We start from the raw sequence: 23,324 nt of genomic DNA on the forward strand, positions 1-23,324 counted from the left end.
TAAAGGGGATCCTCTCCAAAAGACGGAATTTAAATATCTTGTTAATCTGCTCAGCATGCTTTGATACGCCTGTCCATGGGAGGGTGTCTCCAATCTAAAATAATACTTTTCTCTCACAGATTCAGTCTGTTTCAACTGTCATTATTGTACAAAAAGAGACACAAAGAGAGAAGTACAAGCAGTCGATATCACAGTAGAAAGCTATGGGGCACATTTCAGTGTCAAATTAACCACAATACCAAAAGTAAGATTGAGCCAAAGAGCTGAAGCCATGATGTTCTCAGACCAATCAATAGGAATATGGATTCCTGAGGGATGGTATCAGGCCAATGTAAACCCGTGGCTGACTTGGCCCTTTCCTCTCCTCCGTTATTACTCCTCTCTTGGTGACCTCTCGGGTTGGCTGAAAGGATGCTGTCGGTAAAGTCAATCGCGTGTGTAGTCATCCATTTAATATGGAAATCAAGGGCAAACAAGCAAAGGATAAAGAGGACAAGTGACTATACGTATGTGTGTAATTGGCACAGTCACACTCTCCACTGAAGCCAGAATTTGTATTTCTGCACAACTGCATTATCAACTTTGGTGAGTATTTACACCTGTACTGTAAATGAGATGGCTGCAATTGAAATTAACCATTTTAATCAATAACGATAGCACAATTTATATTTTGTTCACTATCGGTTCTCAGCATAACAATAAAACCTGTAAACTTGACAGTGACAACAAAGTGTAACGTCATACTGAAGAGATGACAGAGCAGAGAAATATGTAATAAACTGTAATAAGAACCGTAATAACAAGTTTCACTTGGCGAGAGCAACTGCCCCTCTGACTTTCTACATTAATGTAAATGATCATATAAAAGCCATTATGTATAAAGGCATGATGTTTATATTTCACACATAAATATACGTACTTTATTTACATATGCAGTATGTACTATACTGCATATGCAGAGAAAGGGGCAGAGAACAACGTGTGACAAATGTGGACACAGGAGGAGGAAGTCCTCTTAGACAGTGAGATATTTCATCAATTAAATGCAGCAATGATGTGGCTGAATAACTGAGGCGTGGAAAATAAATTGTGGCAACAGTCATAAAGAAAAGCAGCATTTTGATGAGAGGGACCTTGTCAATATCAACAACACCAGGCCTCACAGCCAGACTGCATTGATTCTCCACTAAAGTTACCTTGCATGGGTGAGGGTCGACTCCATACGTCTCCAGGCTGTGAGCCCTTTGGAGCATGTTCAACTCAGCAAATGCAGCACACTGGCTCCTAGAAGAGAGAGAGGAGACAAGAGGTGATGCTGCTAGCGTGTGTCCCTTTGAGTTCGGTTATGTAAACCTCACAATTCATCGTCTACAGTTGATCTATTAATCCACTACTGTGTGTACATAAAATAGCAGTATGGACTTACTATGAACTGTGAAATGCCAATATGCCTGGGAGGGATACTGCAAAATACCGTGTAAAAAAGTTTGAGCTAAGTTATTTTATTTGACCCAGTTTTTGATCGTCTGTAGACATTTCGCAAAACCAGATTTATTAACAGAAGAAGAGGTGTTCAGTGGGAGCGTTAACGCATTACATGCTCATGTGTCTAAGTACTGCAAAGTCAGGACACTGAGCGATGTACGATGGCACTCTTCATGACACCGGACAAATGAATCAACATTATAATTGCACACCCATACATTTGCACATCAAAAGTCATTAAAGAGACACACACAGTGCAACCCACCCCTTGTGTAAATCACCTGAAGTGTGTTTTCTACGGCCCAGTGGTAATCTACATGCTCTTAATCCTGTCCTTCAGAGGGCACATCGCATCATCTGCATCTGTGCGCTGGGAAATGAAGGATTTGTCTTTGATGTTTCAATAATTCGCTGCGAGTGTGACGGTCACAAACCCAACGACATCACTCATGAGCTGCAGCGGTGATACAAATAAGCACCCCGAGGGAGAGGGTTTATGTATAGATTACTGTCATGGGATGTTATGATTCAGGAACTTATTCTGTCGGTGCGGAGTACAGAGTAAGACATATTATATATTTCAACATATTATAATATTATTTACTTCCATCATTATATTTATGCAGCATTAGTCTCCTGCTCTTTTAATTCTGTATTATTCCATACCCCATTCTCTCCTCAGAGAAGGAGAGAACATGACACAGTTTATAGATGCACATTGTGTCTGGGTTTTCAGGAGCCTCTTGCCAGCTCATTTTACTCCATGATGGTTGATTTAAATCAACATGTAAATCCTAACGATCCTGTCGTAGCCAGCAAGGATTTTAAAACTAAATAATTCATGCTCATTGCTAAAGAATTTCAGTTTGTATTTACTTTCAACTGAAATATCTTCTGCATACAATGCACCACACTTCTCTAGGTATCATCAAAGTGTGTCTATAGCCAGAATAACAGAACGCGCTCTGTTGTCTGCAGTAGAACATTTTTGAAAGCACAGAGAGTGAGCATCCACGCCTGTCATCCAAATCAAACAGTAAACTGATAACAAGGATCTTGCTTCAGACTACAAACAAGCCCACCAGACACACACACACACATGCGCACACAGTTGTTTTACCTGAGCTCGTTCTTGTGTATTTCTATAATCTTCCTCTCCAGTTTGAGGGACTGTTTAGGGAACAGCTTGAAGTCTCTGATGTAGTCTGACGGGTGCTCCTCTGGGTCGTAGTCCCCGAGCTCAGCTGAAGACAGACAACGGGTATGTCAGTGTGACAATGGTCTACAAGCAGGTGTAGTGTTTAGGTGTGTGTGTGTGATATCTATTTCAAAAGAACAATTCAACAATTACAAGCAATGGGAATTCAACATGATATATCAATGCAGTTTATTTACCAAAACATTGTATATGTATATGCTTAATAGTGAGGAGTTAGTTCTACGGGAAATGTTAAGCTGGAGCCAGCAGTGGGTTAGTTTAGCTTAGCTTAGCTTGATTTAGCTTAGCTTAACATAACGACTGGAAACTGGGAAACATCTAGCATGTCTAAGGGTAACACAATCTGCTTACCAGCCCCTCTCAAGCTCAAACTAAGCTGACTAACTAAACACATTAACATATTATCTCTTGTTTGTTTAATCCCTACAAAAGCTAAAGTATAAAAATGTGTTTGAAAGCAGTGGTTTCCCAGAGTCTCCACTGGCTGTCTGGCAACTGCATGTGATACAGAAAATAGTCTGGCACATAAAATGTTGTATTATGGTCTTTGTTTTGTGTACGGACTCCACACACAGTATATGGTGTGAGATGTAAAAGAGGTAGACAGAAAGAGAATGAAAACTATTCCGTTATAATCTGATTGAACACATTTTTCACATGAGTAAATTTGCTGGTTGCTCAAGCCCTGACGAAAGCTGAAAGAGAGAACCTTTTTAACATATCTTTATTTCCACAGGAGAATATACTCATAAGCAGCTGAGATAACCCTGACAGATAAATATGTCCCTTATTGAATCCAGTACAAAGCCCTAACTGATACTAATTTTTCTTTTAAATCCGTTCATAATTAGCAATCAGAATAAAGGTTAAATCTGAAACTTGCTTGGAGTTTAATTAAACAGTAATCCTCAACCTATTCTCCAGCTCTGTAATCAACACCCTGATAAAGTGGGACAGGGACCTGCCCTCGTTAATCACAGCAGCCAATGATATGCTGCAGACACTCTCTAGGTTCGAGATTACTCAGCCAGTCACGCTCTGCTCTCTGGGGATATGAGCCAATCAGAGAGTGTTTGCACAGTTCAGAGATTTGTGTATCAGCCAGAGGGGTTCATTTTTATCACACAGCTCAGCTAATTCCACTCATAATCCATATTAAAGCTAGTGGCTCATTATTAAACTATATTTGCTGATTAACTGAAGAAGACAATGTTCCTGTTCCTATTCCAAGCGGTCCATATACATATTGCTGGGTTTTAAAATGTAGGGTTACAACATTAGTCTGATGACTCAAACTGTAGCTGAAGAGGCAGAGACCAGATATATGGAGCTCTTCTTTCAGACAAAGGGACAGTTCACCCCAAAATCCCAAATACATATTTGTACTCTGAACTGTATAAGTATTTATTAATCTAGATTGTTTTGGTGCGAGTTGCCGAGTGTTAGACTTCTCCATCACACTTGCACTAAAATAAGAGTGCTTAGTAATGATGTTGCCTACTGAAAACTTGATTTATTACATTTCACAAAATGAACACAACATAGGCTACACTTAGTGGGTTACTTTAATATGACGGGCCCCTGAATCCTACAGTGACTTCCAGTTCAATGACAGAACACAGAGCAATAAACTGGAATAATATAAAATTACAGTATTTAAAACGTACAAGCAGTATGAATCTTCCAGAGGCCATCGCTAATGTCACGTACACATCAACCTGTGTAAAGTGCCCAATTCTAGTTTTTTCAAAGAAGTGCAAATTCAGTGAAGCTAGGAAACAGAAACATACATTTACATATTTGATATAAAAGGAATTTGACTGCAGCAGTCTTAATCACCAGTATACATTGAATACATTTAAAGTGGCCTCACCCTGTATGATGCAGGCTCCAAGATATGCAGCTTCAGCAAAAGGACAAAGGAGGCGACCGTGGTAAACGTCTCTCTTCAGCTGGAGGTACAGGAGATACCTGGACACACGACCACGGCACACGCAGTTAAGAAGAAAGTGACAACATCACTTGGCCTGAATGTGCTGTATATTTGTTAAACATGTAGAAAGTGTATTGGGCAGCGTCTAGCAGGACTACATGTACATGTCGGCCCGATGGACAGTCATTGGTACGGATGCGTCTTCATAACATCATAACATAACGTTATCTTCACATTAAATTGTTCCAGATGGTTAACAATCAAATTCGTGAAACCAATACAGTCTCATGATGATCCAGTTGTGTTACTATGGCAATTAAATAGAATATTGCTATGGAAACAACTACCAATACAGCAGTGACTGGTTCTGTAGTTACTATGGAAACGGCTTCAATGGAGGCAAGTTTAGGATGCTGACATGCGGCTCTGTCTCGTGTTACCAATGAGAAAGGAAATGACAGCGGAGCTGAAACTAGAGGGACACGAGATGCCATGGACACAGGTGAGTTTCAGCCACTCGCACCACGAAACTTGTTTTCTAACTCAAGCCGCAGAAGAGAAGCATTAAAGATTGAAGAACGCAAAAGGCCTGCTGCTAAACAGTTTTATTTATATAGTCGGTCTGTAGCTGCATGCAGGTTCTTCAAATTGGCCTAAAAAAACACAGCTATCTTCATTTCCCCGACCTTCTCAGGTGTGTTTAATTGAATCCTTCTCTTTTGTCAGCGATACCTCTTCTTTCTGTCTCCCATCTTCTACTTCCTTCCCTGATCTCTTGTTTCAATCCTACAGTTACCGTATCATTTACATTTGAAGTAACAGGAAGTCCATCATCTGTAACTCCTCTGTCAATTGATATGTATGAAAATAATCATCTGTCATAATGACTTTAAGCCTCATAAATTCATTCCATATCCCAAACCTGTACATTCTTTACATTTCATTAAAATCTTCCATTACATTCAATACTGCAATTTTTTTAATTCACTTTCTACAATATTGTCAATAAATAAGAAGTACATTACTCTCTGCGTCAGCACTGATAACGCATCACCTAATATGGATGTGATCAATAAGAATACTGGGTTGTCCTGTTTTCATCTAGAGGGGAAAACGTTTTAAATAACATTCTGCAAACTGGAGCACATGCGGCATACAAACATTAGCATAATTGTTTGGGGGATTTTAATGATGTAAAAAGTCCCTCCCCAAAAAACTTGATGTTGAGCACTTCATTGGAGGTCACACTGACCGCAGTTCCTCTGAACTTTCCAAACTGAGCTCGATTTTAATGTTTACTCCCCACTCATCTGTAGCAATGTAGTGTAATGGTGCTCCACAAGGACACGGAGATTAGGTTTGCTTTTTCTTAGAGACCAGCTAGTGAAAGTAAATGAACACATACAAATGCAGTCCTTTTAAATAGTTTGCAAGGAGAGTGGTGTAAAAAATAAAATATAAAACATTTGCACTTGTGTAAAGAGGTAATGCATCTGCGGTGCAATATATCAAAAAGGAGGCTGAAAGATGGGTTGATTACACACAAGAAAATGACTACCAACCACCAATCAACCACCATCTGGGATCCTTTTTAAATAATCCTATGGCTCTTAAACTACTGGACCATCAAGCTACAGAAAGTACACTAATATGCATATACATGTAAGAAAGTGGCTCTCAAGAGAGATGCATGTCAGGTTCCATTGTGTGTGTTAGTTCTTACTTGGTGAGCTCCTCCTTGATTTTCATTGGCTCGTGAGGATAAAACTTGACCCGGAAACACATTGTGTACGGCTGCTGAGCTGCTGAAAACAAGAGAAGGGAGTTTAAAGGAGAGGGTGGAAACAGAAAGAAGTTTGAGAAAGCAGAAGAGAAAGATGAGAGAATTGAGAGAAGAAATGTAGATTGGGAGAGAGAGATAAATGAATGAGTGCAAGACAGATAAGGAGCAGAGCAATAAGGATTATGTAAAAGGAGACGAAAAAAGAAATCAGGGTATGCCTCTAATACTGATTAGTCATTTGATAATTACAGTAATTAGTCATCACCCAGAGGCTGAGCCCGTCGCTGTTGGCTCGCAGATGACTGATGCTCGGCGGCTGCAGAACTTCTCACACTCATACTCTCTCACACACACACACACACACACACACACACACACACACACACACACACACACAGAACCCTGGGTTCTATTTCTTTTCCTATGATCTGAATTCTGATGCATTTCATTTCTGACTCCTATGCTTGTGTGTGTGTGTGTGTGTGGTTGATTGCTGCTGGAGAGAATTTGATCTTTGAATGATATTTTAATAGACATGGTAACATACACACACACACACACACACCTACGTAAGTTCACACAAACACACACAGTCGATGATGTGGCGCTCAGATCAAACGACAGCAGAAGCCTAAACTGCCTCCCGGGGTCTCACTGATCTCACAAAATCGCATATGATCACACATTCATGCACACACATGCTAACGTTTAAAGTTTACTCATTGAAGTTGTCAGTTGGAACAGGAGGGTAATGAGAGCTGTTTGCATCCCGTTTCCTTTCAATCTGATTTCTCTTTTTAACCATTTCCAGTGAAGTGCCATGTCCAGTGAAGTTCATGTCACATGAATGTTTACGTCTATGTACAGTGGAAGAAAACTAGACAATGTCATGAATTCTCCGTCATGTTAGTTGTTTTCATTTTGTTTGCTGGTTTAAATAACTCTCATGTCATTTCAGACCCGGCCATTCACACCTGATCATCCTTCATTCCCGTTACCTGGTTCTCATGCCCATCTCACCTGCAGCCCATCCCTTCATTAGTCTGTCAGTATTTAGGTCCCCTCACTTGCATTTGTCCTCTGCCAGATCGTCTTGTGTTTTTGTGCCAAACTCCAGCGTTACTTTAGTACCTGATCTGCCTGTTCTGACCGTCGATTCTCTGCCTGCCCCTTTTTGGACTTGTTTGCCTCACGGACTGATCTCCCGGTTTTGACCCTGCCTGTATCAAGTAAAAACGATCATCTTTTTTACCCCTGTCTCTTGTCTTTTGCGTTCCAGTTTGTTACACCATTACAGTACAATCTTGCCAAGTCATGAACCCAGCCGACTCTGCGCATACCCAGCCGCAACCTCCGAACCTAGCCAGCATGCTACAACGCCATGACCAACAGCTTACCTTCATGGCGGAGGCTATGCAGGCATTAGGCGGCCGCCACGAGCACAGCATTGAGTCTCTTCGCAATCATCTGCAGAGTTTGCTCTAGTGCTCCTGGTTCCTGCCGGACGTTTCTGGTGCAGTGCTCCCTCGCCTTTAAGCTTCAGCCTTCCGCCTTTCCCACGGAGAGGTCCTGTGTGGCGTACATTGTGTCTCTGCTCCCGGGCAGAGCTAAGAACTAGGGAGCCGCCGAGTGGGAGAAGCAGTCTCCTATTTGCTCTTCAGTTCAGCAGTTTTCGAAGGAGATGCTAAAGGTCTTCGATCACGCCTGGTAGGGAGTTCGCTTGTGGATTGTTTGACCTGCGGCAGGGCGGGCGATCTGCGTCTGATTACTCAATTGATTTCCGCAGAGGAGAGCGACTGGAACGCCTCTGCACTCCTCAACGCCTTCTACCACGTCCTATCAGACCGCATAAAGGACGAGTTGGCGGTTCGGGATCTTCCTGCTGGGTTGGATGAGTTGGTCGCCCTCTCTATTCAGATCGACAGTCGTCTGCGGGAACGGAGAAGGGAGAGGGGCATTTCACAAGCTCCGCCTCAGCAGCCACTTTGTTAGCTCTTGTCCAGTAAAAGACGAGGCTCGCCAGTCATCCAGAGGGCACTGGTGAGCCGGAACATGAACTTTAGTATGACCTTTTGGTTCATGCAGAGCTGTTCCTCTCAGGGAGGAATAACTCTGTCTCAGTCCTCATTGATTCAGGTGAAGATGCTAATCTTCTGGACAAGACTCTCGCCTCTCAGCTGGGGATCGTGCAGGTGCTTCTGGTGAGACCTATCCATGCTACGGCATGCAGGGTGACTCACCAATCCACTCCTCTTCACTTGGCTATGTCAGATGTCTTATTCATGCTCCCCAACAACCTGTCATACTGGGCTATCCTTGGCTTAGATGACACAACCCTCACATCGACTAGTCTATGGGCACTGTTTTACAATGGAGTGCTCATTGCCATGAGGTCTGTTTGAAACCTGCTTGATTATCTGCTCCTACTCTGTCTCTGAGTCCCCAGATCTCGCCGGTGTTCCCAGGGAATATCATGACCTAAGGGAGGTTTTCAACAAGGCCCGGGCCACCTCATTACGACCGCATCGCCCATACGACTGTGTAATCGACCTTCTCCCAGGTACGTCTCCCCCCAGAGGTAGACTTTTTTTCCCCCTATCGGCTCCGGAAATTAAAACCATGGAGAGTTATGACTCTTTAGCTGCTGGTCTCATTAGGCCGTCTTCATCTCCTGCTGGAGCTGGCTTCTTCTTTGTCAGCAAGAAGGACAAATCCCTGCGCCCTTGCATTGATTAGAGGTCTTAATAACATCACAGTAAAGAACAGGCACCCCCTTCCACTTGTTTCCTCTGCTTTTGAGTTGCTTCAAGGGCAACCATTTTCTCCAAACTCTATCTCCGCAATACTTACCACTTTGTGAGAATTCAAGAGGGGGACGAGTGGAAGACTGCATTTAATACTTCTAGTGGACATGAATAGTGATGCCTTTTGGACTCACCAATGCCCCTGCCGTTTTCCAGGGGTTGGTCAATGATGATCTGCTCAATGTTTCTGTTTTTGTATATCTAGATGACATCCTCATCTTCTCCAAGTCACCACAAGAGCATGTGGTACATGTACGGCAAGTTCTCCAAAGACTTCTGGAGAACCACCTGAGAAAATGTGAGTTCCACACCTGCGGTATCCTTTCTGGGATACGTTATCAAAAGGCTGGTAGCATCCAGATGGACCCAGCTAAGACCAGAGCAGTTGCGGACTGGCCTCCACCTTCCACACGCAAGGAACTCTCAAAGTTTTCTGGGCTTCGGAAAGTTTATCCACAGCTACAGTTCCGTGGCTGCCCCGCTCACCCTGCCAGAAGGTGCCCTTACGGTGGACTTCCGCAGAGGGCTTTGGTGAGTTGAAGTCACGCTTTACGTCTGCTCCCATCCTAATATTCCCAGATCCGGCCCATCAGTTAATTGTGGAGGTGGATGCCTCAGACACTGGTGTTGGGGCTGTTCTCTCGCAGTGGGCTGCCAGGGATCAGAAGGTTCATCCATGCGCTTTCTCACGGAAATTGTCTCCCGTGGAGAGGAATTGCGACATTGGGATTCGGGAGTTGCTGGAGGAGTGTAGACATTGGCTAGAGTGTTTTTGTGCCAAGCTCTCCAGCGTTACTTTAGTCTCTATTCCTGTTCTGACCCTGCTTGCCTGTCCTGACTGTTGATTCTCTGCCTGCCCCTTTTTAGACTTGTTTGACTTGATCTCCCGGTTTTGACCCTGCCTATACAAAGTAAAAACGAGAGTCGTGCTTTTGGGTTCCAGTTTGTTACACCATTACAGACAATGGGGCACTAGATAACTGGGCATTTTAGGTTAGTTAGTGATAAGTAATTGTGTTGTGTCATTTACTGTAAAGTAAGCAAGGTTTCATAACTGGTGTTTAAATGCCATGTCTTGTAACTTAAGGGTCTACCTAAAGCTTTACACATGATTAATGAATGGCATTGCAGTTTAATTGTCTACAAATGACATGCAACACATCTGTGATGTACAGTTCACACTTCGACCATAAAATAAGCCAGAGGACGAAAAAGCAAATGGCAGAAGATGAAGAAAGCGAGTCATCTAACGTGCCCTCACCACTCTGCCTTTAATGGCGGGATCCTCTGTGGTATTATCTAGCTATGAAAAACAGCACACATGCTGAGCAATATGAAAGACGAAATCCCCCCCACCCGCGCTCAAAAGTATTTGAGTTGCTTTTTGCCGGTGCTTGAGGGACCAAGATGCTTTAAAAAAACAAGAAAAAAAAAAAAAAAAAAAAAAAAACGTGTTCCGGTGAAGCGGAGCACGCTGCTAAAGCTCCTTTATTTATTCATAGCAGAACAGGACAGTCGTTAACAGAGTTGGCTAACTTCAGAAATGTTTTTGCTGATTGCACAGCTAATTGAAACACTGTTCTCAGCGGTTCCAACGAGTAGACATCAGGAGTTGGCATCAGTCCATTAGAATGACGAGACAGTTTTTTCTCGAATAGATTGAAATTAAAACAATATGAAAGAGGCCGAGGGCACCAAGGTGCATTGGGTTCTAAATAAAATGTTTGCTCCTTGATAAAACAAGGTTCCTAAATATTTTAGGAAGCAAAGGCAGATGCATCTTCCCTTGTTCCTTCAGCTACTAGAGCTCCTTTCCAGGAAGGTAAAACAATATTTGCTTCAGGAAATAAAGAGGCTTTTTTGTTTTTTTACACATTTTATAACTGACTAGAGTCGACCGTGAGTCAGAATTAAATGATTAAAAAGAAGATGGGTCTTATCAAATGTGAGTCCTATCAGAGACTAACATCCAGAGGGAACGGAAACCCAAACGCAAGAAAGTTGTGAGCAGCGGAAAACCGTGATAACAGTCAATCGACAATAAATTTATCCTTATCCCTGAAAAAGCCTTTAGTTTTGTTTGTGTCAGAAGCAAGACGACTCCAGGCTCTCACCACCCACTTAAAATAAGCACCACTGGAGAAGAATCCAATTCGTCACGGCTCAGATAGCTGCATCCTTTTATTGGTGCTGGTCGACACAATCCTGTACCCTCCGTGTCACAGTTGGTAGCTGGTCTAGGCTCATGAGGTCAAATCATCTCTCTACCTTGTGGCTTGTGCTTCCCTGCAATGTCTTTTTGTATTTCACTTGGTCGGTGAGCTTATTTCCAATTGGGCCACTTGTCCCTCTGGCAGTGTGTTGTGTCACTCTGTCTGTCTCTGTTTGTCTGCCTGTGGTGGGGACCTGTCACTACTCATGGTGAGTGGCAACGTGAGCAATGTGTCCGGAGGATAAAGTCGGTGGTAAAACATGTATACAAGTACATTTCCGAAATGCTAGTTGCACATTACAAAAAACTAATGCATTATTTTCTATTTGGACCACACATAATGAAATGTTTCTGATGTTTTAAAAAAAAAAATGGTTTGAATATCCAGTGGCTTTAACACTCTTGCGTGTATGCTGTCATGACCCTGTATGTGTCAGAGTCCCTGTAGTATTGTCTGTTTGTCGTGTTCATTGTTGTGTACACTCGCACTGATGCGGAACACACAGAAAAACCCAAGGGAGCCAAAGTGACACTTACACTTCATCTGCCTCACCACGGGCTTGTTGGGCTCCAGCCAGTGCTGAGAGAGAGAGAGAGAGAGAGAGAGAGAGAGAGAGAGAGAGAGAGAGAGAGAGAGAGAGAGAGAGAGAGAGAGAGAGAGAGAGAGAGAGAGAGAGAGAGAGAGAGAGAGAGAGAGAGAGAGAGAGAGAGAGAGAGAGAGAGAGAGAGAGAGAGAGAGAGAGAGAGAGAGAGAGAGAGAGAGAGAGAGAGAGAGAGAGAGAGAGAGAGAGAGAGAGAGAGACCAATGTTACCCTGAAATAATAATAGTAACTTTTAGAGCAAAGCAGCTATAAGTAAATATGTTGCCATTTCAATTCCGAATCAAAAATCTCTTGTTTTTAGTTTATGACACATGGCTCAAGCTTAAACTTAACCGTTAGGCAGCGTCAAATTTAAATGTAAATTGAACATTTGAAGGATAGCAACTTTTTTACCCTCCATCCATTTGGCACACTTGACCATTTTCTCCAAATCTATTAGGACATAAAATGGTTAAAACAACTGCACCCATCCAAGAAGATAACAACTTCACGAATGCCATTATTCTCTTATAACGTTGTCTTTACTGCACTCATGGCATCTGGTCTCTTCTCTGACTCCTTGGCCCTGCTTCCTGCCACTTGGCCCTGGCCTGGGCCTGGCCTGCCTCCTGCCATGGCCCTGCTGATGCCCCCCCCCCTCTCTCCTCTCTACCTCCTGTTTCATGGATTGTGGAGGTCTGGATCGTGGTCCATGCCTACTACTCATTAGTCATACATTTCTGTCATATTCATGTAATGTGTTGTAACTCTTCATTCTGTACACATGACATCTATTGCTTATGTCCATCCGGGGAGAGGGATCCTCCTCTGTTGCTCTCCTGAAGGTTTCTTCACTTTTTTTTTTTTTTCCTGTGAGGTTATTTTTGGAGAGTTTTTCCTGATCCAATGTGAGGTCCTGGGACAGGGATGTCGTATGTGTACAGATTGTAAAGCCCTCTGAGGCAAATTTGTGATTCTGAGCTGTACAAAATAAACTGAATTGAATTGTCTGGGCTATTTGAAATATGGAGACTGATTTTGTTATTTGTCGCTTGAACTTGCAATATAATGAACTGACTGCCTCCTGAAGAATATGTGTATATAAATGTGTTGATAAGAAGGATGTGCTTCAGAGGTATACGATTTTATTATTATTTCTTGCCTCAGGATAAAATCATGAGACTGGAGACTTCTGTTCCAGAATCAATATACAGAAAATGTATCAACATTTTGGATAATCATTTAATTTACTGTTAAAAGTACTTTCAAGTGCTCTTAAATTGTGAGGATGTGCCTCTTTCTCTGTTTTATGGACTGTTTGTGGGACAAAACAAGCAAGTTAAAGAAATCACTCCTTCGGTTGTTCAAGTGTACGTGTGTGATATTTACCCTCTGTTTCTCGGGGTCCACATATCGAATACCAAAGTAGTCTTTCTCAAGTAGGTTGTAGTGGTTACACACATAGTCGAGCAGGAACTGGCCTTTGGTATCTCTCTGTAAAGACATAAAACACACAACTCACGTTGAAATTTAAGGGCATTATTTTGTCAGCTTCTGCTTCTTTCATCCAAGCAATGTTTCCATCCATGCTGATAATGCATCCCATAAACCCCACAGCTGCATCACTGTGCCATAACAAACAACCCCATCTGTACCGTGTAGTACATGTAGTTGTATCAGGGGGAAACATATATGTCAATAACATTTCCTGAGGGTCATATTCCAGACACAACCTCCTAACATCCATAAGCAGATCATGAACACAGACATCAATGATCACTCTGCATTTATTTCAATCAATATTTTTTTATCAATATTCACTCATCACATACAGACGCACCTAAGCTTTGTCAAGTTTAAGTCTATGTAGCTGAGCACAAAACTACACTTTTAGGTGTAAATAAGGTGCGACCATGAGTGAACACACACACACACACAAACACAAATAGAATACACATAGGCATGATGCTGCACGTGTGTATACACTTCATTCTCATCTTCCTGACTACAAAGTCAATATTCTTTAAATTGCCATTTTGTCATTTTATATGCATCCCAGATCCCCTCAAGACTTGTGATTAAGTGTGTGTGTGTGTATGTGTGTATGTGTGTGTGTGCGTCCTATAACTGTTATGTGCAGCTTGGAACACAGGACCCAAACGCCGTCAACGATGGAAAAGCAACCTTTATTGCTAAACAGGATTCCAAAAAACCAGGATACAAAACATGCACACAAGATCTTCCACGATCTAGACAAGACGAACCGACAAAGGGGAATGACATGAACAGGACTTAAATACAGAGGGCTGGTGCAGGTGATTGGACACAGGAGGAAACAATCAGGAACAGGGCAGACAATCACAGGGACAGGAAGTGAAGAGAAACAGAGGACACGAGAGACAAGGACTTCAAAATAAGACAGGAAACACGAAACAACACTACAGATCCTGACATAACCCCCCCCTCAAGGGGCGGATTCCAGACGACCCAACACAGTCCCCCAGGGTGGGTGGAGGGGAGCCGGAGGCGGGACCAAAAGCCTGGCAGAAGAAGTCCGGGGGACGGGCCGGAGGACGACCACCAGGAGGACTGACCTGCTCCGGAGGACGGGCAGGAGGACGGCCACCAGGAGGACTGACCTGCTCCGGGGGACGGGCAGAAGGGCGACCACCAGGCGGACGGAAGGGCTCTGGGAGACGGGCTGAAGGACGGCCACCAGGCGGACGGAAGGGCTCCGGGGGACGGACAGGAGGATGGCCACCAGGCACATAGACCTGCTCCGGGGGACGGGCAGAAGGACGGTCACCAGACGGACAGACGGACTCCGGAAAACCGGGCTCAGGGGAACCGGGCTCTGGAGCCGTAGGTCGTGTCAAAGGAAGCGGCCAGGGTGGCGACCGAACACAGGGAGCCTGAGTCGGCCGGGGCGGCGACGTGACCCGGGGAACTGGGGTCTGCCGGGGCGGCGACGTGACCCGGGGAATCGGGGTCTGCCGGGGCGGCGACAGGACAAGGGGAGCCGGGGACGGCCGGGGCGGCGACGGGACACGAGGAGCCGGGGTCGGCCGGGGCGCCGACGGGACACGAGGAGCTGGGATCGGCCGAGGCGCCGACGGGACACGAGGAGCTGGGGTCGGCCGAGGCGCCGACGGGACACGAGGAGCTGGGGTCGGCCGGGGCGCCGACGGGACACAGGGAGCTGGGGTCGGCCGGGGCGCCGACAGGACACGGGGAGCTGGAGTCGGCCGGGGCGCCGACAGGACACGAGGAGCTGGGATCGGCCGAGGCGCCGACAGGACACGGGGAGCTGGAGTCGGCCGGGGCGCCGACAGGACACGAGGAGCTGGGATCGGCCGAGGCGCCGACAGGACACGAGGAGCTGGGATCGGCCGAGGCGCCGACGGGACACGAGGAGCTGGGGTCGGCCGAGGCGCCGACGGGACACGAGGAGCTGGGGTCGGCCGGGGCGCCGACGGGACACGTTGAGCTGGGGTCGGCCGGGGCGCCGACGGGACACGAGGAGCTGGGATCGGCCGGGGCGCCGATGGGACACGAGGAGCTGGGATCGGCCGGGGCGCCGACAGGACACGAGGAGCGGGGGTCGGCCGGGGCGCCGACAGGACACGAGGAGCGGGGGTCGGCCGGGGCGCCGACAGGACACGGGGAGCTGGAGTCGGCCGGGGCGCCGACAGGACACGGGGAGCTGGAGTCGGCCGGGGCGCCGACAGGACACGGGGAGCTGGAGTCGGCCGGGGCGACGACGGGACAGCATCGGCAGGAACCGGCGGGGACTGCGGCCGAAGCAGGACCCTGTCTAACGCCTGGAGGGACTCCATCATGTCCCGGAAAGCGTCCTGGGACAAGGCAAAGGAAGCAAGGGCCGGCCGGAAGTCCAATAGGTCCCAGGAAGTTGGGGTTGGCCGGAACACGGAGGCGGCAACAGGAACAGGCGAGGGCTGCAGCACGGAGGCGACTGCGGGAACCGGAGTAGTCTGCGGCACAGAGGCGGCAGCCGGAACCCTCCACCGACGCGGTCCGGAGGTTTGCGCCCCCCACTCCGGGGCTGGGCCTGGGTGACCTCTGCCCCTGGGGCTACGAGGCCCCCCATAAGCCAAACGGGTCCCGTTGAAGGGGTCTGGTGCCGAGACCCTATGGGGGTTGTAGTTCCCCTTCTGGAGACTACGAGGGCCCCCATAGGCCAAGCGGGTCCCTTCGAAGGGGTTTGGTGTCGAGACCCTATGGGGGTTGTAGTTCCCCTTCTGGAGGCTACGAGGGCCCCCATAGGCCAAGCGGGTCCCTTCGAAGGGGTTGTAGGCTGGGTCCATTCTTGGTCGGTTCGTTCTGTTAAGTGCAGCTTGAAACACAGGACCCAAACGCCGTCAACGATGGAAAAGCAACCTTTATTGCTAAACAGGATTCCAAAAAACCAGGATACAAAACATGCACACAAGATCTTCCACGATCTAGACAAGACGAACCGACAAAGGGGAATGACATGAACAGGACTTAAATACAGAGGGCTGGTGCAGGTGATTGGACACAGGAGGAAACAATCAGGAACAGGGCAGACAATCACAGGGACAGGAAGTGAAGAGAAACAGAGGACACGAGAGACAAGGACTTCAAAATAAGACAGGAAACACGAAACAACACTACAGATCCTGACAATAACTGCCTCTCTAACCTGCTGACGGAGGTGGATTCAGTGCTCAGTTAAGCAGGACTGATTGAATCAGTTGTAAATCATCTGTTCGCCCTTGTTGTGTTTATTCACCACTGGAGACACAAACTAGGACGCACACATAAACACACACAACACAGCTGGGTTTTTGGCCACGACATGTATACTTTCAATCGGCACTAATGTCAGGATGCCATAAAATCGTGACACGTCTCCATAGCAACTGATTACTTATTTTACGTACTTAACTGTACTAACAAAGACTAATCATGGCTGGATGTGTCCCAGACACACTTTAATCTGCAGGAGGAACCTGCCCTGATTGTCTTTATTGACTGTGAAGCCCTGTTTTACACTCTTCTTTTACACAAAATGTGCCTCGTGTTTTCTATAGATCTCCGGGTCTGAAAAAAGAAGCCAATGCCAAACTGCTTTAAACTCTTTCTACTCGCCATCGGTTGTACATTGTAAAATAGACAATAATGATATGCTTTCGGCCCCGCGGTTCCCTTGTGATTGACACATCGCATACCACAACATTGTCCGACTTTTCGTCTGTTTAACCTTTAACAATATGTTTTCCGTTCATGAAACTGTAACCTCTTTGATCGCCTATAAACGTCTTGTGCAGCACTCGATCCAACCCCTCGTGTCACTTCTGGATGCAAAAAAAACCAGGATGGCAGCCAAATTGCCAAACTTGAGGCTGCAAAACAACATTCCGCAAACCGATGGGTGACTTCATGGTGACGACATCCACTTCATATAATAGTCTATGATTTTCTGTTGACATCGTCTCAGTCTTCTTTGAATGGAAAGTATTGAGAATCAGGCAGAAACATCCCCGACAACCCTTCTATCAAATGGCTGCCATGTCAGCGGCGGTTGCATTGGTTTTGGTTTTCATCAACATGCAAGCTAAGTGCATTAGCTAGAGTCATTAGCTTTCTTCGCTAAATCTATGTGCAGACATTTGCATCTGATACGCACCGTAGGGTGAGTTATTGATGGCGGCTGACGTGTGCAGTTGAATGAGCACAGCAGAGGGACACTTCAAGCATTCCTGCCTGGCCGTTCATCAACTGAGAGGCTTGGACCTCAGTAACTCAGTTAAGCATATACATTAAAAGAGCTCTATTCAGTTATAGCAACCACCCACTGTGAAAGCAGAAATGCATCTCAGTCTCAAGTTAATTGGTGCTTGGACATTTTTTCACTCACATTTATCCTTCAGCTCCCTTTGGTTTAATTTTCTCCATCACTTTTGCTGACACTGCCTCATCTTCACCATTGAGCTGAACTTTAGGATTTCCATCTTACATCTGCTGGTTCTACTTAACCTTTTAAGCCCCAAGCTATTTTCTAGAAATATCATACCCAAACTAAAAAGGGTGTAGCTCTGCAACCACAAAGGCTATTTGAATAATGTTGGTGTTATAATAAAGGCAACACAGGTGTGCTTCTGTTCAGATGTGTACATATTAGTATATATGTTACCGGTTAAGAGTAAATAAAGTGAGACAGCAAAAGTTGAATTTCCAGGTTCGCCTAGAAAGAAAAGCACTTTCAGGATGATTATCTCTTGGAAAGATGCACAGAAACAGCAAAGCACATCATAGATCATAGCACAATATGTGACCAGTCTCTCTGCAAAGTTTGACTTTGAAAAAGTAAAGCAGAACAAAGTTAGAGAGGTTTTAGTACAGATAAATTAGGCGAAATGGGCATTTGGGCAATTTGAATTTTCTCATATACCAAACCATATATTTCACTTGTATATTACTTATGGTGTTCAATACATCAAATACAGCAGTCTTTGTTGATTAGAAGAAGAAAAATTATTTTCTTTTTTTTTAAAAAGCCAAAAATAAGATAACATTTGTGACTGTAAGCGCTAAATCGATTCATATTTCTGTGTTCATTGGCTCATATCTCGGTGATGCTTTGGTGCAGAAGGATTTTGAAAAGACATTTAGAATCTGTGTTAAATCCTCTTGCCTTTTGTTATCTGGCTTTTTCTGATAGCACCGAGCTACGGGTTTCTAGTTCCGGAAACGTGCTGAGTGGGCTGACTCCTGACAAAATGATGATTATGATATTTTCATAATTCTTTCAGTTGGTGTTTGAGTTGTGTGGAAACTGAGTCTTGTAGCCCAAGTTCTCTTGTTTAATTTGATGTATAACATCAATATATTTGCTCATGTTTATTGTAAGGTTTTACACAGTCTAACTATGATGTGTAAATCTGTGCCATGGGGCTTAACCACCGGCAGCGTCTACACTTGTCCTTTTTCTATCTTCATGGGCCGATTCATGACGATGCTTCAAGTCACTGGAGCTAATTGTCAAATAGTTTCCAACCTCAATAAATATAGTTATTAACTTACAATTGATCTCGCCTTAATGATATGCAGACTGAGGTTGTGCATTTACTCCTCCAGTCCTTCTCTCCTACAAAGAATCTCCTGCAACTCTTGAAACCAACCGTTTCTATTTTGCGGAGAATAGAAAGTGAAGAAAGGTCTTAAATTGACTGTCATTCAGTAATTTTGTATACATAATAACAAAGCATAAGTACCTGTCACACAGCATCGAAACCCTGAAATCAGCACCTAAATGACAATCTTTTAAATAAATTTTTTGGTGAATCATTTCTCAGTAAATAATCTTGTTATGTGCAGTAATTGCAGTAAACTGTAGGTGTTGACAGATTGGCCACAAAAAAAAGCAAGATATTCGATGTAAATGTCACAGCAGCCACTCGAAAATAGTAAAAACAGAAACGGCTCAGTGAGTACAAACAGCATATGTTGACTGTCCACAACACCAGCATCAACACGCAGCTTTATGTTACGCACCAACCCAAGCAGGACAAACATCATTTCAGTAAGTGCAACAAACAAAGAAACAAATTAAAAATAAAACCAGTACATTGTATACAATACACAGAAGCAGTTCATATTTAGGCTAACCACACAGACACGCTACACAGCGCTCATTATCATATCAATATTTAATTGAACACCATCTCCAGTTGTTCTGCAGTCGTGTGCCAGACACCAACAGAATAGCATAGTTACTATATAGTAACCCGTTACTTAGCAATATGGTACAATTATGTGATTACTTTTCAGTAATAATCTTTTTTTTATATATTTGAAATTCAGTAACTACATTCAAGACAATTGGGGTCGGCTTGTTCTGGCTGGCACGACTATGAATATGTGAAATGAGTCTTTATAGCGGATCAGATATCAGATCAGTCTCTTATAGTGTCAACTAGCTTGGTGCTGGATGTGATTTGTCTGCTTGAATCATGATGTTTTATATTTCTACACATGAAAATAATATGTGACATGCACGTGTGGAGGAATTTAAAGTGTTTCAAAAGGCACAAAACTGACAAGTTTTCCGCTGATCAGTAATCAACAAAGCAATGTACACAGCACACCTAGGTGGATGTCCCATGTGACCTTTGTTACATCACCACGGCAACAATCAGCTGCCAGTGATCTGAGATACACCGTGTCCCTATTGGCTGGTTCAGGTTCACTGTTCTATCACTGGGACGCAAGTAAGCTGTAAATCAAGTGTGTGTCCCTGTGGGTGTAGCTCTGATCGTCTGTGCTTCGATGCTGCAGTGCCTGAAGTGTGTGTGTGTGTGTGTGTGTGTGTCAGATTGTGTGTGTGTGGGGGGGAGTGTTTGTCTGTCTACATCTTTTTAGGATTTTCGGTTGATCCATGACGACAGTGTTACTAAGCTGTTGAATCTGAAGAGCAAACAGACACACACAGACACACGCACACGCACACACACACACACACACCCAGGGAGGAGAAAAATAGCAGAAGCAGAATGAAAACAGTCACACTGCAAGCCGTTTCTGGCCCGATCATCAGACGACACCTTTCCTCTGTCTGGTTCTCAGGGCAGACGCTTCAGGGGAGAAGCGAGGCGGACTGACGCCAAGAGAGAAGCCCAGACAGAGAGCGAACCAAACACACCGGGAGGACGGAGCAGAGGGCCGGCAAAGACAGAGCTCAAAAAGGAGTGAATAAAAGAGGGATTGGAAGATTGACTAAGACGAGCGAGGCAGAGAGGAAGAGAGATATAAAGAGTCTATGTCATGTCCAACAAGGGCAGAATACATATTTTATAAATCCAAAGGCTGGGCATTAAAAATGTACCCGGTCATCCTGTCTCTACATGATCTCACCTAATGACGGCAAAGTGCTCCTCTCGCGGCCTCGCTTGAACACACATACACATACACACACTTTAAATAGAGCCTTGGCGAAGGGCGTATTCAGTTTAGCAGAAGCAAAGTGCACTTTGACGTGTATGTTCGAGTGTGTCTATCTATCCTCGACCATTTCTTTCTACATAAAACAACCAGATGCAGACCAAGCAAAGAAAAGCTTCAAGAAAAAAATAAAATAGGAAACCATCAGCACATTGAGTATAAAAACAAACCATGGGATAAATTATTAATTCCTGCATCTCTGTAAATTCACAAATAACATCTGGTAAACTTTCTGACTTCAAGTAACTTTTGGCCTTGACAGTGTGCAATGCCACACTAGAAGTAAGAATACATTTTCTCTGAAAGATGAATCTCTTTCCCACTGAACAACAACACGTAACTCTGTTTTTAAGGTATTTTACAGCAATAACTGATTGTGTTTGTCCACTGGCAGAGTAAACACAACGTGGACATATCATCGCTAAGTTGATATGGTGAACTTCACACAATTGCTTGTTTACATTATCATTAATTTGGAGTTGTGGATGTAAATCCAACATCTCTAAGTACTGCCGAAAATGTCTGACTCTGTAACGCTGCAACAGATTATCGTGAACAAAAATATTAAATCATGGAAAATATATTAATATATCAAATGAGGAACATATAATAGGACTCTTCGCAGATGACATTATCACTTACCTACAAAATCCCAACTCCTCAATTCCAAAACTTATGTCAATTTTGGCTGACTATGGTTGGATGTCAGGATATAAACTGAATATCACAAAAACACAAGTACTCTCTCTTAATTACACACCGATCGAGGCAATTAGGCAGAAATATAAACTACAGTGGGAAGCAAAATTATTAAAATATCTGGGAGTGTTGATTACTCAGGAAATGAACAAATTATATGAAACAAATTAGAATATAATAAACGATACGATACAGAAAGATATATCAAAATGGTGGTGAAAATGAACATACTGCCAAGGTTGCTCTACCTCTTCTTATCACTTCCAGTCAGAATCCCAGAATCTCAATATACAACATGGAACAAACAGATATCCCAGTTTATCTGGGCAGGAGCAAGGCCAAGGGTCAAGCTTAAAACACTCCAAATTGACAAGCAGATCAGAGGCCTAGCATTACCAAATCTCAAAGAATATTATTACGCGGCCCAATTGAGATATATTGTATATTGGTGCTCCCCGGAGTATCAAGCTGGATGGAAACATATTGAATTAAATCTGGGCCAATCTCAACCCCAGGCCAGACTAGGAGGAAAAGATTACACTGACCAAAAGGGAGATAATTCCATTTTAGAAGTAACATTGGATATCTGGAAGGAGATAGTCAAGAAATACAAATTGGAAGACAGTAAGCTTTTGATCTGGCCCTCTATGACCCCCAGGTTTAGACCTGGACAGACAGATAGTACTTTTGTTCGCTGGAGAGAAAGAGGAATAACTGCAGTATGTACACTTATAGAGGGAAACACCTTTAAAAACTTTTGATAAACTAAAAAGAGAATTTAATTTAGGAAACAGGGAACTCTTCAGATATTTACAGCTAAGACACTTCTACGATACAGAAATTAAAAAAGGAATATCATCAGAAGGTAATGAATTGATCGAAGTGTTGACAGATGCCTACAAACAAACCCCCTCAAAGTTGGTCTCCAAACTGTACAGTAGTTTACAAAAACGCATCGGAAGTAACACACTATATGTAAAACTGAAATGGGAAGTAGAACTGAACATTAAATTGTCGAATAGTGATTGGCATTCCATGTATACAACGCAACAGACTTCCACTAGTTCTAGAAAATGGAGGGAATTTGGATGGAAGAACCTAATCCGCTTTTTTATTACACCATACACAAAATATAAACAATTAGGTATAGAGCAACAATGTTGGAGAGAGTGTGGGCAGATGAATGCCAACCACTCACACATGTTTTGATCATGCTCAAAACTCCAAACATACTGGGACCAAGTCATTCAGACTCTGGAGGAGATCTTAAGCTATAAGATCCCCAGGGACCCACGGATCGTTTATCTGGGACTAATACATGGTGATCTAATTCATAAGAAAGACAATTATCTATATAAAATCTTGATACTAGCAGCTAAAAAGGCCATCACAAGGAACTGGATTAACAGTGACCCCCCAAGCCAAGGACAGTGGCTGGACATCGTGGAGGAAATACATAAAATGGAAAAAAATACTAATTTACTAAGGTTAAAATCAGGGACCCATGAGCAGCGCTGGGAGAAGTGGATAGCATTCAAGGTATTAAGTGACCAGAAATTAATGATCCCAAATAGTGTAAAGAGCGATTGTTGACCCCCTATTGTTTTTTATTTTCTTCTTTTT

General features: G+C 44.0%; 1 protein-coding gene across 2 annotated transcripts in view; it reads right to left on the reverse strand.

Annotated features, from left to right (window-relative positions):
• The window catches only part of frmd3 (FERM domain containing 3), a 53,748-nt gene that overhangs the window by 18,980 nt on the left and 11,444 nt on the right, over window positions 1-23,324 (reverse strand). For both annotated transcript variants that reach the window (XM_034541568.1, XM_034541567.1), the window contains 6 exons: window positions 13,407-13,511; window positions 11,974-12,016; window positions 6,361-6,439; window positions 4,578-4,675; window positions 2,606-2,729; window positions 1,197-1,284 (listed from right to left, as the gene is read on the reverse strand). In XM_034541568.1, coding sequence (XP_034397459.1) covers window positions 1,197-1,284; window positions 2,606-2,729; window positions 4,578-4,675; window positions 6,361-6,439; window positions 11,974-12,016; window positions 13,407-13,511 — 537 coding nt within the window. The remainder of the gene's footprint in view (window positions 1-1,196; window positions 1,285-2,605; window positions 2,730-4,577; window positions 4,676-6,360; window positions 6,440-11,973; window positions 12,017-13,406; window positions 13,512-23,324) is intronic.

The sequence above is a fragment of the Cyclopterus lumpus genome, chromosome 9 (genome assembly GCF_009769545.1).
Source record: "Cyclopterus lumpus isolate fCycLum1 chromosome 9, fCycLum1.pri, whole genome shotgun sequence".
NCBI lineage: Eukaryota > Metazoa > Chordata > Actinopteri > Perciformes > Cyclopteridae > Cyclopterus > Cyclopterus lumpus.